Below are 13,152 nucleotides of genomic sequence, written 5' to 3' on the forward strand. Positions count from 1 at the left end.
GAGAAAGGAAGGGAGGGAGGAAGGAAGGGAGGGAGGAAGGAAGGAAGGAAGGAAGGAAGGAAGGAAGGAAGGAAGGAAGGAAGGAAGGAAGAAGGAAGGATGGACTGGAACTTTCCGAGCGCCCGAATGCATGTGAGCTGGGCGGGGGTGGCCGCCGAGGCCGGAGTCACAGGGCCGGGGAGCCGCCGGGGGCCAGCAGTGTCCGGCTGGGCGCCTCCCGCGGCCGGCCTGTGGATCGGGCGCGGTGGCGGCCCCTGCGCGCCCAGCCTGCCTGGAGCACCGGCCTTAGCCCGAGCGGTGACCGGACACGCGCGGCCCGGCGGAGGGTGCTGGGGGCGGGGAGGGCGGGACGGCGCGCGGGGAGGGCGCGGGGCGCGGGCGCGGGCGCTGACGGCGGGGCGCGCGGGGTGCGGGCCGCCCCGGGGTCCGCGGCGCGGGGCCGGCGGCGGCGCAGCTTTGCCCGGTTGCCATGGAAACCAGCAGCAGGAGGTGGGTGGCGGGGGAGGGGGAGGGGCGGCAGCGGCTGCGGCGGCGCTGGCGCGGCGGCTTCCCGCGGCGGAGGGGACCCCGGGGCACCGAGCCCCCCGCCGCCCCCCGCCACGGACCAGGACCCGGAGCGCCCGGGCCGGGCCCAGCGGGGGCCGCGCGCCCACCTGCCCCTGGCGCGGCGCCCTCGCGGGCCCAGGTAGGCTGCCCGCCGGCCGCGGGGACCCCGGGGCGGGGGCCGGACCCCGCCGCGGGGCTCGGGGTGGGCGGGGGGCGGCCGGGCCGGGAGGGGCGTCCGTCTCGGCCTCCCCCGACCCCCCGGGGCCGCCCGCGCATCCCGCCGGCCGCGGGGACCGGCCGCCCCTCCTCTCCGTCCCTCTGCGGCACGGCCGGGGACAGGCCGGCGGGGAGCCGCGCCGGTGGGGGTGGGGCCCCCAGGAACTGGGCCGCTGCGGGGTTCGGGGGCGCGGGTGGAGGGGGGGCCCTGCTCGTGAGTGCTGCGGGGCCCCGGGGGGCCCTTCTCTCCCGGCACCTCCCGGGGCTGCCCACTGTGGGGGTCGGGGTGGGGAATCTATGCAGAGACCCCAGGTCTCTTCTGCTCACGTGGTCGCACCCACAGCGTCGGCTCCCGGCTCTCCTTGGGGTTCAGACCTAGCGGGTGACAGGCCCCTGTCCCCCCCACCCCCGCAGGCCCCCACCTGTCCCAGCCGGCCTGGCCCCCCATCACCTCCGCCGCTGTCACTGCAAAGGCCCCGGGCCCCACGGGGTTCGCATCTCCCTGGAGCCCGGCCGCGGCCTCCCCGGGCTGGGCACCCCCCATGTGGCGCCCGTGGTCTGGGTGGGTGCAGGCCCAGGCCTGGCGCATCCCCTTCCTGCCCTCCTCACCGAGCGGGCCCCCCTTTTCTCTCCCACTTCTCCCTGTAGGTCTCCCTCCTTCCTCCCGTTGCCCCCAGACTCTGGCAGTGAGCCCCCCCAGATGTGCTTCCTGGAGCACATTTCCCATCGTCCCGCACCCACCCTCTCCCGGGGTGGGTTCCCTCCCCCTGCTGAGGGAGCCGAGGGTCCCCAGATACCCAGAGGCCTGGGCCCCGTGGGAACTGGGGCTGGAGGGAGGTCTGGCCCCCCAGGACCTCTGGGGAAGTGAGGGGACCCCCCAGACTCCAAACTGCCCTGGGAGTTAGGTCTCCACTAAATGCACCCCCATGGTGTCCCCCCCACTGCAGGCCCCTGGCTCTGCCCTGACCCCCGTCATGACCCCAAGTCTGTCCTTCAAGGCCCTGGGGTTGCCTCCTCCCTCCGGACCTCCCCCAGTGGCCTCCTCCCTCTGTTCTGTCCCTCCTCCACGCAGGAGTCAGGTGCCACCGGGGTCCTAGGCACTGGCCGTGCTTTGCTCTCTGCCCCCAGCTCTGCCTGGGCATCCCCGCCCCCCCCCCCCCCCCCAGCTCTGGGCTAGAAGCTCCTTGCTCGTCCTGCCTGTCCCCTCCCTGCGGTGTCCATCTGCGCGGAGCTGGGCCTGGCACCTGCTCGTCCCCTGGCCCTCCCTGCTCTCGTGTCTGCCCACCAGGCTGTTCCCGGGGGCAGGGCCGCTCCTGTCCCGCCTGCCAGGGCTCCCAGAGCTGTGGGTGGAGCTGTCATTCCACCCAGGGGTCCTCCAGCAGTCCTGCCCGCTGTCTCTGCGGGCCCGGGGGCCAGTGCTCAAGGTGTGTGGGCCAGCGCCCGTGTCCTGCTGGCCAGATAGGATGGAGGGGGCCACTGGAGCAGGGCACCTCTGCCCAGCCTGGGAGAGAGAGAGTGTGTGTGTATCTGTGTGCATGTGTGTGTGTGTCTGTGTGCATCTCTGTGTGTATGTTTACCTGTGTATATGTCTGTGTGTGTACCTGTATGTGTGTGTGCCTGTGTGTATGTGTATATGTGTGTGCCTGTGTATATGTATGTGTGTGCCGGTGTGTGTTTTGTGTGCATGTGTGTGTGCATCTGTGTATATGTATGTGTGTACCTGTGTGTGTACCTATGTATGTGTCTGTGTGTGTATGTGTGTGCTGGTATGTGTTTTGTGTGCTTGTGTGGATGCGTGTGTGTGTTGTGTGTGCGTGTGTCTGTGTGTGTACCGGTGCGTGCGTCTGTGTCTGTGTGTATGTGTGCCAATGTGTGTTGTGTGTGGATGTCTGTGTGGATTCCTGTGTGTGCATGTGTGTACCTATGTATGTGTGTCTGCGTGTGTACCTGTGTGTGTGTCTGTGTGTGTATGTGTGTATGCCGTTATGTGTTGCGTGTGCATGTGTGGATGTCTGTGTGTTTGCCTGTGTGTGCATGTGTGTACCAGTGTGTGTGCCTGTGTGCACGCCCAGGGCTGCTGAGAAGGGCCCTCCTTGCTGAGCAGAGTTGGGGGCCGTATGGAAAGAGGGTGCTGTACCCCAGCTGCACACCCCGGGCTCCCTGAGATTGACAGGGATCAGGGCACATGTGAGTGTGAAATGACCCAGGCTCCATCCCGAGCCTCGTTGGGATGGTCTGGACACTCCTGAGCACTGTGGGGTGGTCCTGCGGGTCCCCTCGCCGTGTCCCTGGGCCCTCCTTCTGAACACCAGCCTGACTGGCCCGGGTTTGAGCCCAGCTTCGCTACACTTGTTTAGTGCTTCCTGGGGTGAGCAGGTCATCTTTGGTCTTACTAGGGCAGGAGCGAGGTGGGAGAGTGCGGGGCCATTCAGGGAAGGCTTCCTGGAGGGGCAGCAGGGTTCTTGGGGGAGAGGAGACAAGGGAGAGAAGGTGAGGTGATGTGTGTCGCTGGCGGCTGGGGACAGAAGCCCCTCGCAGCTCCCCCGGCCCCCTCTGTCCGCCCGTCGTGGGAGGTGCCGGGGCACAGCTGCTGGATGTCTGGGGTGGTCTCGGCCCCATCCTGTACCACAGGAGGCAGTTCCGGCTTCCCCGGAGCAGAGTTCCGTGACCCCAGGGCCAAGAGGACTGGGGTGACCCTCCCAGGTGCTGGCTCTGGACTGGCCCCCGCGGGGACTCAGGGGAAGGACTCACCCCTGGAATAGGGCCTGACCGTCCCTCCCAGCTGTGTGACCACAGAGAAGTCACGGCCCGGCCTGGCCGGCGAGGTGTGAGGGTCACACAGCCGGGTGCACGCAGACCCCCACTATTGTACCCCATGTCTGTGCCGTTTCAGACCTGTGGGGTGTCCAGGGCGCCAGGAAGGAGGAACTGGTGCCCCCCCTCTGTTTCGCCATGTGTGCCCAGAAGGCCGGGGTGGGCACAAGAAGCCAGGCCCGGGGACTGGGAGGGGGGGCTGCGTTTCTGCGGGTCTGGCTTGGGCTCACATCACCTTTTGCTTTTTGGGTGACACCCGGCGATGCTCAGGGGTTACTCTTGGCTCATGCACTCAGGAATTACTCCTGGCGGTGCTCAGGAGACCATATGAGATGCTGGGAATCGAACCCGGGCCAGCCACGTGCAAGTCAAACACCCTACCCGCTGTGCTATCGCTCCAGCCCCCATGCATTACCTTTTGGTTCTGTTTTCGGGCCACACCCAGCTGTGCTCAGGGCTCACTCCTGGCTCAGCACTCAGGACTCACCCTGGCAGTGCTCAGGGGGCCATATGGGGTGCTGGGGATTGAACTCAGGGTGGGCCGCATGCAAGGCAATACCCCGGCCCTACAAACTCACTCTGAGAGCTGTCACTGGCCCCAGGATCTCTACTTTCTCTCTACGTCTAGTGGGCACCTGCTGTGTGCAGGTGACTGTGTTTGGCACTGGGATGGGTTGGGAATTTGGTGTTTTTGCTCTTTAATGGATGAATGTTCCAGAAGGTCCTTGGCATTGCTTCACTCATTCAACAAAAATGTCTCACACAAGCTGTGCCAGGCACTGCTCTGGGTGCTGGGAACACAGCGGAGAACCACGCAGACAGAATCGACTGAATAGAAGTGGGAGAGGAGGACAGGGAATTGCTGGGGAGGGCCCCCTGGGGAGGACCGATGGGTAGGGCCCGCTGGGGGGGCCACTGAGTGGGGGCCCTTACAGCCCCTCAGACACAGGCAGAGGGAGAAGGAAGGGGCGCAGGGTGGGAAAGGGCGTGTGTGTTGAAGAAAGGGAGACATCTGAGCAGATCTGGAAATCTATGGGGGAAGCTCTCTAGTAGGTGCAAAGACCCTGAGGTCAGGACAGGGAGAAAGTAGAGCTGGAGCAGGAGGGAGGACAGAGGGTGAGGGCTGGACCAGCTGGACTTGAGGAGCCTCCTGGAAGGAAAGAACTTGAACATGGAGGAAGTTGGGAGCTATGGGATGATGCTGAGGAGGGTAGCAGTGAGGTCTGGTTTGGATCTGACCCGTTTCCCACAGGCTGCTGTGGGGGGAGTAGGCAAGAGGTTCCTGTGGAAGGAGGGGGCCAGGCGCAGGGAGGTTGTAGGGAAAGCACAGAATCTGGGGCCAGACAGATAGCACAGTGGGTGAGGCACTTGCTTTGCTTGTGGCCGACCCAGGTTCAGTCCCCAGCACCCCAGATGTTCCTCTGAGCACTGTCAGGAGTGATCCCTGAGCAGAGAGCCAGGAGTCAGCCCTGAGCATAGAGTCAGGAGTGATCCCTGAGCACAGAGCGAGGAGTCAGCTCTGAGCACAGAGCCAGGAGTGAGCCCCAGTATCTGGTGTTGCTCTCCACAAAATAGATTAAGTTTCAAACACTGGACTTAGGGGAATAATAATGGATTAGGGGCAGGTTCCATGGGACAGGGCAGGAAGGGAGAGGGAGCCCTCCTCTCTGCCCCCACCTCTCACACACACACCCAAGTCATCAGCAGATCCTGAGATTTTTCTTTTTTTGAGGAGAGGGGTCACACCCAGCAGTGCTCAGGGCTGACTCCTGGCTCTGCGCTCAGGGATCATTCCTGATGGTGCTCTGGGGACCATATGGGATGCCAGGGATCAACCCGGGTTGGCCTCAGGCAAAGCAAATGCCCTCCCCACTGTGCTATCACTCTACCCCCAAGCACAAACCTCCAAATCAGTCTTCTGCTCTTCTGCTTAATGACATGACTCGGAGGGTCTCCTCCAGACTAGAACATTCTATGACTCCCTACTTTCCCTACCCAGCCCCTGAGCCCCTGAAAACGGCAGCATCTGGGTCTTTTCCAGCCTTCAGCGTTGACAGCGGGAAGGGGATCTGGTCACCTCCTGGGGTCACCTACTCGCTAATGGACAGCAGGGCCCAGTTTCCCCCTTTAGTCTTTGCCAAGTTATGGCCCCTCTGCCTTCAGCCCTGTGATCTTCATTTCCAAAATAAACCAAAGAATCCAATGTTTTGTTTTGTTTTCTTTTTGAGGGGGGAGGGTTGGGCTAACCGTGCTCAGGTCTTACCCCTGGATCTGTACTCAGGGGTCACTCCTGGCGGTGCTGGGGTACCACGTCTGGGACTGGGGGGTCAAGCTGGAGAAAACTGCCTGCAAGGCAAGGGCCTCACCCTGTACTGTCTCAGCCCTGGGGCCCAGCCCTTTGTGGCTTCAAGGGCCCTTGGGGGCTCTGGCGGGGGCTTCCTTCTTCCTTCTTCCTCTTCCTTCCATGGAGGCTTCTCCAGAGCTAGAGAGATAGCACGAGGTTCAGTAACATGCTTGTTTTGCAGGTGGCCTAGACCCTGATCCTAGTTCAAATCCCTGTATCACATATGGTTCACGCACCGCCAGGTGTGTTCCCTACGCAAGGACCCAGATGTCACCACATGCTGCCCCCCACTCCCCAAACACACACAAACTCCTCCAAGCTAAAAAGCAAAATGCTTTTAATGGTTTTTGATTTTGAGCCCACACCTGGCAGTACTCAGGGGTTACTCCCAGCTCAGTGCTCAGGGGATTGTGTGGTTCTGGGGGACAGGGGGTCTCGGGGTCACTGGATGGTGAGTCCGGGGCAGGAAGTCCTCATCCCAGTATGGGGGATCCCGCACCCCCACACCAAGTTGGGACTCCAGCTCTAAGATGGGGTGCACGGGGACACTCCTCTCATCTCTGGGGTCTCTCTTCTGCCCGGCAGCGCATGAGCAGCCCGGCCCGCTGACCACCGCACCGCCGCTGTCCACCCCGTCACGGCCACGCCATGTCCGGCTCCTACGATGAGGCCTCGCTGGCTGCAGAGGAAACCACAGACAGCTTCTGGGAGGTGAGCTGTGACCCCCAAAGGCCAGCCCTGGCCCCAGCCAGCTGGGGCTCAGGCCTTGCTCTCGGGAGTGGGGGAGATGTCTGCCCCTGAGCTTGCGCCCCTCATCCCCATAAGGCCCCGGGAGGGTCCCCCTGCACTTCCACTGCTGCCCGCCACTGCCCTCTGCCTTGGACAGGGGAGCGGAGAAATAAGGGGTGTTTCAAGGACTGCCAGCACTTGGAGGGGGGCGGGACGGAGGACAAGGCAGGAGGATTTAAGAGGCAGAGCAATGTTTTTCCATCGGCTCCTGAGCCCCCAAACGTAAACTGCCAACGCCAAATTAATATGTGTTTAATGAGACGTCGACAAAGCCTAATATTGTGTCAAGACGCCGCAGCTCCACTGGCGCGTATGTGTCTGTATAAATACCGGGAGCACATGCATAATTCATCCCAGCCCAGGGCCAATTAGGGAAGCGCTTTCGCATTTCGAAGCAACAGGGAAATCATGTGTAAAAAGGGGCGAGGGGCTCTAGAGACCTCGGGGGTGGGATGCTGGAAAGGGGCGCGGGGCGGGGGCGGGGAGGTGGGGGAGAAGCCATAGGCGCGCGGGCGCCCCCTGCCGGGTGCGGCGGGCACGGCGGGAGGCCCCTGAGGCGGGCGGGGCTGTCGGGGAGGCGAGGCGGGTGCGCGGGCGCGGGCGCCCCCTGCAGGACGCGGAGGGCAGGGCGCACGGGCTGCGGGGAGGCTGGGAGCCCGCGCGAACTCGTCTCACCTGCTTGGCCCCCAGGTGGGGAACTACAAGCGGACGGTGAAGCGCATCGATGACGGCCACCGCCTCTGCAATGACCTGATGAGCTGCGTGCAGGAGCGCGCCAAGATCGAGAAGGCCTACGCCCAGCAGCTCACCGACTGGGCCAAGCGCTGGCGCCAGCTCATCGAGAAAGGTGACCCCTTTACTCATGCTGTGCCCAGCCCGCCTGACCCCTCTGACTGCATCCTACCCAGGGCCTTTGCTGCCGCTGGCCCCACACCTGCACACCTGTCCCTCTCCCGCCCCAAACCAGGCCTTGCTGTCCCTGTTGTACAAAACTCGGTACCATTTTTGGTTGAGCACAGCCCCAGAAGTAGCCTTTGAGCACAGCCGGGTGTGGCCCCCAAACCAAACGAAAGCAAACCATCACCTTTTTCTTCTGAAATAATTTAAACAGAAAAGCTGCATGAATAGTCCAGAGAAACTTGATCCTTTCACTTAGGAGGTAATACCTCACCTTTTATTTTCTCACTCTATGGGCATATTTTTCAAAACCCTTTAAATGCGACCCTTTACCCCCAAAGTCTTCATGTAAGCACCTGAGAAGGAGAACCTTTGTTTCTGTGCCCGGAACTCAGCCGGACTCCAGGCCAGATAGGGGCACTATGTAGATTTCCCTCCAGGACGTGGGTTCCAGGATCCAACCCAACCTCTCGCGGGCCCTTTGCCGTCAGATTCCTAGAGGGAAGGCTTTGGTGCCTGCCAGTACAGCAGTTCCAGCTGGGGGTCTCTATGTCTGAGTTGCTGGTTTTCTTTGTCACTCGCCTCCCAGTCCCAGGGCCGGGGCTGTGCCCATTCTGCCCGGCATGGAGCCTGGCCCAGGGCCCAGAACACAGAACAAATGACAAGACCAGCTGGCCGCAGAGGCCTCGCGCCTCCCTCACCACCTGGCCCTGCTACATCCAGCCCCCGTTTCAGGAGCCCCTTCTGTGGGCCTGGTGCCCAGACGGCCCCCCTCAGGCTTATGAGCCTGGGGTGCGGGGAGACGGGAGCAGGTGCAGGGGAGGGGTCTCAGGGAGGTGGTCTGAGGGGCTCCTGTGTGTGGGGGGGGTGGAACTAGGCAGAGGGTAGGACAGGGTCTCTCTGCCGCCGTGGGAGGCAGGGGGTCTCCTCCAAGCGAGGAGGCCTGGGGAGGCGGGGGTGTCCGTGGGGTACCGAGGGCCCGTGATGTCCCCCCATTGGCCGGTCCTTCAGGCCCACAGTATGGCAGCCTGGAGCGCGCCTGGGGGGCCATGATGACGGAGGCAGACAAGGTGAGCGAACTGCACCAGGAGGTGAAGAACAACCTGCTGAACGAGGACCTAGAGAAGGTCCGGAACTGGCAGAAGGATGCCTACCACAAGCAGATCATGGGCGGCTTCAAGGAGACCAAGGAGGCAGAGGACGGCTTCCGCAAGGCCCAGAAGCCCTGGGCCAAGAAGATGAAGGAGGTGCCCGGGGGCAGCTGTGGCGGAGAGGGGCCATCTGGCCAGAGGGAGGGGGTCTGGTCAGAGGGAGGAGGTCTCCGAACCTCCCCTCCCCCAGATCGTGCGCATAGGAAGTAGCCCAGCTTCTCAGGAAGAAATCAGGGGACAGGGGGCTGGAGAGATAGCACAGCGGGTAGGGCGTTTGCCTTGCACGCGGCCGACCCGGGTTCGATTCCCAGCATCCCATGTGGTCCCCTGAGCACCGCCAGGAGTAATTCCTGAGTGCATGAACCATGAGTAACCTTTGTGCATCGCCGGGTGTGACCCAAAAAGCAAAGAAAAAAGAAATCAGGGGACAGGCGGGAGGATAGGGTGTCCTCCCTGCAGCGGGCAGGCACCACGGGGCCGCGGGAGTGGGCACTGCTGGGGCTCCAGCCCCCCAGCCCAGCCAGGACGCGGATGTGTCCGACTCACCGGTCCCCGCCCGGCCCCCAGCTCGAGGCGGCCAAGAAGGCCTACCACCTGGCCTGCAAGGAGGAGAAGCTGGCCGTGGCGCGGGAGATGAACAGCAAGTCCGAGCAGTCCGTGACCCCCGAGCAGCAGAAGAAGCTGCAGGACAAGGTGGACAAGTGCAAGCAGGATGTGCAGAAGGTGCTGGCCGGCCCCAGGGGCCTCGGGGGTGGTGGTGGGGGCGGGGGCGCCGCAAGGCCTGGTTCTCATCTTCTCCTTTCCCCCCACTCGCCTTCAGACCCAGGAGAAGTACGAGAAGGTGCTGGACGACGTGGGCAAGACCACCCCGCAGTACATGGAGGGCATGGAGCAGGTGTTTGAGCAGTGCCAGCAGTTCGAGGAAAAGCGGCTGGTCTTCCTCAAGGAGGTGCTGCTGGACATCAAACGCCACCTCAACCTGGCGGAGAACAGCAGGTAGCGGGTGGTGTGGCAGCGTCGTGGAGTGTCCCGGGCCCTGCTGGCTCAGGACAGGAAGAGGCAGGCAGGAGGAGGGGTTAGCCCCAGGACTGGAGGGACAGCGCCGGCCTTACAGGCTGGCCTTGCACGCAGCCACGTTGGGTTTGCTCCTCTGCTCCCCCTCTGGTCCCCTGAGCCCTGCCGGCAGTGCCCCTGAGTGCCGAGCCAGGAGGAAGCCCCGAGCATCACTGGGCATGGCCCAGCTGCCCGTCTAATAAAAGAGGGAGAGGTGGTGTGAACCCAGTGGGTGTCAGGGCCAAGCCAGACGCACGAGGCATCGGCTAGGTGGACGGCTGCATCCCTGTGGGGGGAGGGGAAGGGTGGCTCGGGGTGTCCCGGGGGTGCTGCCCATGGGAAACTTTGCTGGGGAGAGCATCCACCTGAGCCGCCTGAATCCCAGCGCTCCAGGAAGAGGAGGGGCCTGGTAAACCTGTTTGCCCCCCCCCCCCCATCTTCCCTGGGCACAGCTACATGCACGTGTACCGCGAGCTGGAGCAGGCTATCCGGGGGGCCGACGCCCAGGAAGACCTCCGATGGTTCCGCAGCACCAGCGGGCCCGGCATGCCCATGAACTGGCCCCAGTTTGAGGTGAAGATGTGCGGGGACGGGGAAGGGGCGAGTGAGGAGAGTGAGGAGGGGCGAATGAGTGGGGCGGCCTCTGGGGGCAGCCCCGCACTGCCCCCCCCCAACGCCCCCAGCCTGACCACTCCCTGGGCCTCCCCCTCTCCCCTCGGCAGGAGTGGAACCCAGACCTCCCTCACACTGCCGCCAAGAAGGACAAAGTTCCCAAGAAGGCCGAGGGGGCATCGCTGAGCAACGCTGCTGGGGCGGTGGAGTCCACCTCGCAGGCAGGAGACCGTGGCAGGTGAGTGCCCCGGCCAGGGCCGCGGGGGTGCCCACACTGGGGCAGCTGAATTTTAGCTCAGGCTACAAGACAAGGTCCAGAGCAGAGCTTCTCAGCCTGTCTCCAACTGTGCCCCTCCCAACCTTGCTTCCTGACCATGATTCTCATGCTGGGTCCACCACGTAGGTGACTTTCACCATGGTCGTGCCCTGGTACTGTCCCGGGCTGAGAAATGCCGTCTCAAATCACGGTGGCCTGGGGCTCCCCTGGCGGGCTGAGCTGATCCCCCCACAGCACCTGCGCTGTGCTTGGCGTTGTCAGTGGGCCTGGACAGGGCTGCAGGCTCTCCACATGCCCGCGGGTAACGCCCCCGTACTCTCCAGCTGCTGCGTGAATATTCCCATTTACAGATGGAGGGGCTGAAACCCAGAGGGGCTCAGGGGCTTGTTAAGCTCACGCAGCACATGGTAAACCTCGGGGCCAGGATCAGATGCCCAGGAGGCCTGGTCCAGAAACCTGACTCCTTTTGTCCTGGGGGGTGGAGGAGGGTCACCCCATTGGTCCCCAGAGGCCACCAGGGAGACACCTGACAGTCTTGGGGAAAGTGCCAGGCTGGACCTTGGCGCGCTGTGCCGCCAGGCATATGCCGTATACTCGGCCCGGGAGCTGGCTTTGGGCCAGAAGTTCTGCTCTTGAACACGAGGCTGGACTGCCTCTCTCAGATCCCCAGACGTTCGCTGGGGTGTGAGTGCTGTCACGAAGGCGACGCTTCCCATCTGCGCCCGAGCGCTGCCGTGGGTGTCCCGGCCCAGCCTGGTGGGAGCTGGCGCGTGGGCTCGGGCGGGAAGGGGCGGGGCGGGCGCCTCAGCTGGGCCCTCTCCCTCAGCGTCAGCAGCTACGACAGGGGCCAGACTTATGCCACAGAGTGGTCGGACGACGAGAGCGGGAACCCGTTCGGAGGCAACGAGGCCAATGGGGGCTCCAACCCCTTCGAGGACGACTCCAAGGGCGTGCGCGTCCGCGCCCTCTACGACTACGACGGCCAGGAGCAGGATGAGCTCAGCTTCAAGGCCGGTACGGGAGGGGCCGGCCGGGGGGCGGGGCCTGAGGCCGGGGACGCAGCGATTTGCGGGCTTGCTGCAGGGGGCGGGGCCGGAAGGCCGGGGACGCAGCGATTTGCGGGCTTGCTGCTGGGGGCGGGGCCGGAAGGCTGGGGACGCAGCGATTTGCGGGCTTGCTGCTGGGGGCGGGGCCAGAAGGCAGGGGATGCAGCGATTTGCCGGCTTGCTGCTGGGGGCGGGGCCCCATCTGGACAGTGGCTGTGGTCCTTAGGGCTCACATCCTTGGGGCCTTAGAAAAGCAGGGACAGGGCTGGTGGGCATCAGTTAGGTGCCCAGCCAGAGCAGAGGCCTAGGATGGGGGTGCGGGGTGAGGGGAGTCCCCGCAGGGTCTGAAATGAACTGGAGGAGCGGCCGGGCCATGAGGTCTTGGTCAGCGGGGTGTGCAGGAGGGCCGGTCTCCAGGGGCCAGACCGCTGGGGGCTGCTCCCTCCGAGCCCCCGTCAACCAGCCCCTCTCTGTGTCCCCTTCCCAGGAGACGAGCTGACCAAGCTGGGCGAGGAGGACGAGCAGGGTTGGTGCCGCGGGCGGCTGGACAGCGGGCAGCTGGGCCTCTATCCCGCCAACTACGTGGAGGCCATCTAGCTGCCCGGCTCCCCACACACTCCCCCTCGCCTCTCCCTCACCGCGCCCTCCTCCCGCCCCCTCCCACGCCATAGAGTTCCAGACATATTTTCCGATCAAGCTTTTATTTTTTTAAACGTCAAAACAGAACAAAACAAAAACTACAAAGAGACAGAGCGTTTGCAGGGCCGCCTGGAGGCCAGGGCCCCAGGGCAGGTGAGGGTCTTAGCCCGCCAGACGTCACATCTGCTCTCCAGACCCCACCGGAGTGTCTCCTGAGCCGGGAGGGGCGGCTCCTGGACCCTTCTGTCAGCGCGCATCCCCGCCCCATTCTCCAGGCCTGTTTTTCTGATATCGTTGCAGTCAGCTTGCCCTTCCCACGCCACCTTGCTCTCCAAGGCCCTCCCCTCGGGGCTCCCCAAAAGGGGACTTCCGGTCTGTCATCTTTCACTTTGTCTTGGGGAGCCCCCTTTATCACCTAGCCCCACCCTCGGGACTGGAGTGGGGTTGGCGGAGGAAAAGGGCGGGGGGGCCTCTTCCCCTGAAGAGGAATCCTGGGGTCCCTTGCTTCCCCCGGATACGAGGAATCCTGGGGTCGGCATTGGTGTTCGTGGGGTGAAGGAGCAGGCCTCAGTCCTCCCAGCTCCCCATCCAGCCAGGGACCCGCCACCCCCTGCTGGACCCTTTCCCCCTCCACTGTCCGAGCAGCTCTTCCCCAGAGCCGCCCCCCCTTAGCAACTCACAGAGACCCCACACCCCTCTCAGATGTCTCCAGGCCCAGGGCACAGCCAGCAACAGTAGCAGCCTTCCAATTCGGGGAGGCCCCTGCCC

The 13,152-nt window shown here is 63.9% G+C and overlaps 1 protein-coding gene across 4 annotated transcripts in view; it reads left to right on the forward strand.

The window, feature by feature from the left end:
• The window catches only part of PACSIN1 (protein kinase C and casein kinase substrate in neurons 1), a 53,582-nt gene extending 40,938 nt beyond the window's left edge, over positions 1-12,644 (forward strand). The window contains exons 1-10 of one of the 4 annotated variants that reach the window (XM_056132640.1): positions 413-489; positions 6,506-6,631; positions 7,400-7,556; positions 8,618-8,853; positions 9,325-9,480; positions 9,578-9,753; positions 10,263-10,383; positions 10,533-10,660; positions 11,526-11,713; positions 12,233-12,644. In XM_056132640.1, coding sequence (XP_055988615.1) covers positions 6,569-6,631; positions 7,400-7,556; positions 8,618-8,853; positions 9,325-9,480; positions 9,578-9,753; positions 10,263-10,383; positions 10,533-10,660; positions 11,526-11,713; positions 12,233-12,342 — 1,335 coding nt within the window. In that variant the 5' untranslated portion in view covers positions 413-489; positions 6,506-6,568 and the 3' untranslated portion in view covers positions 12,343-12,644. Of the gene's footprint in view, positions 1-412; positions 490-519; positions 686-6,505; positions 6,632-7,399; positions 7,557-8,617; positions 8,854-9,324; positions 9,481-9,577; positions 9,754-10,262; positions 10,384-10,532; positions 10,661-11,525; positions 11,714-12,232 lie in introns of those variants that run through there. The other 3 variants (XM_056132639.1, XM_056132638.1, XM_056132641.1) reach the window with 3 other exon arrangements.
• Positions 12,645-13,152: the final 508 nt, after the last annotated feature.

This window comes from Sorex fumeus, unplaced genomic scaffold (assembly GCF_029834395.1).
Source record: "Sorex fumeus unplaced genomic scaffold, SorFum_2.1 ptg000094l, whole genome shotgun sequence".
NCBI lineage: Eukaryota > Metazoa > Chordata > Mammalia > Eulipotyphla > Soricidae > Sorex > Sorex fumeus.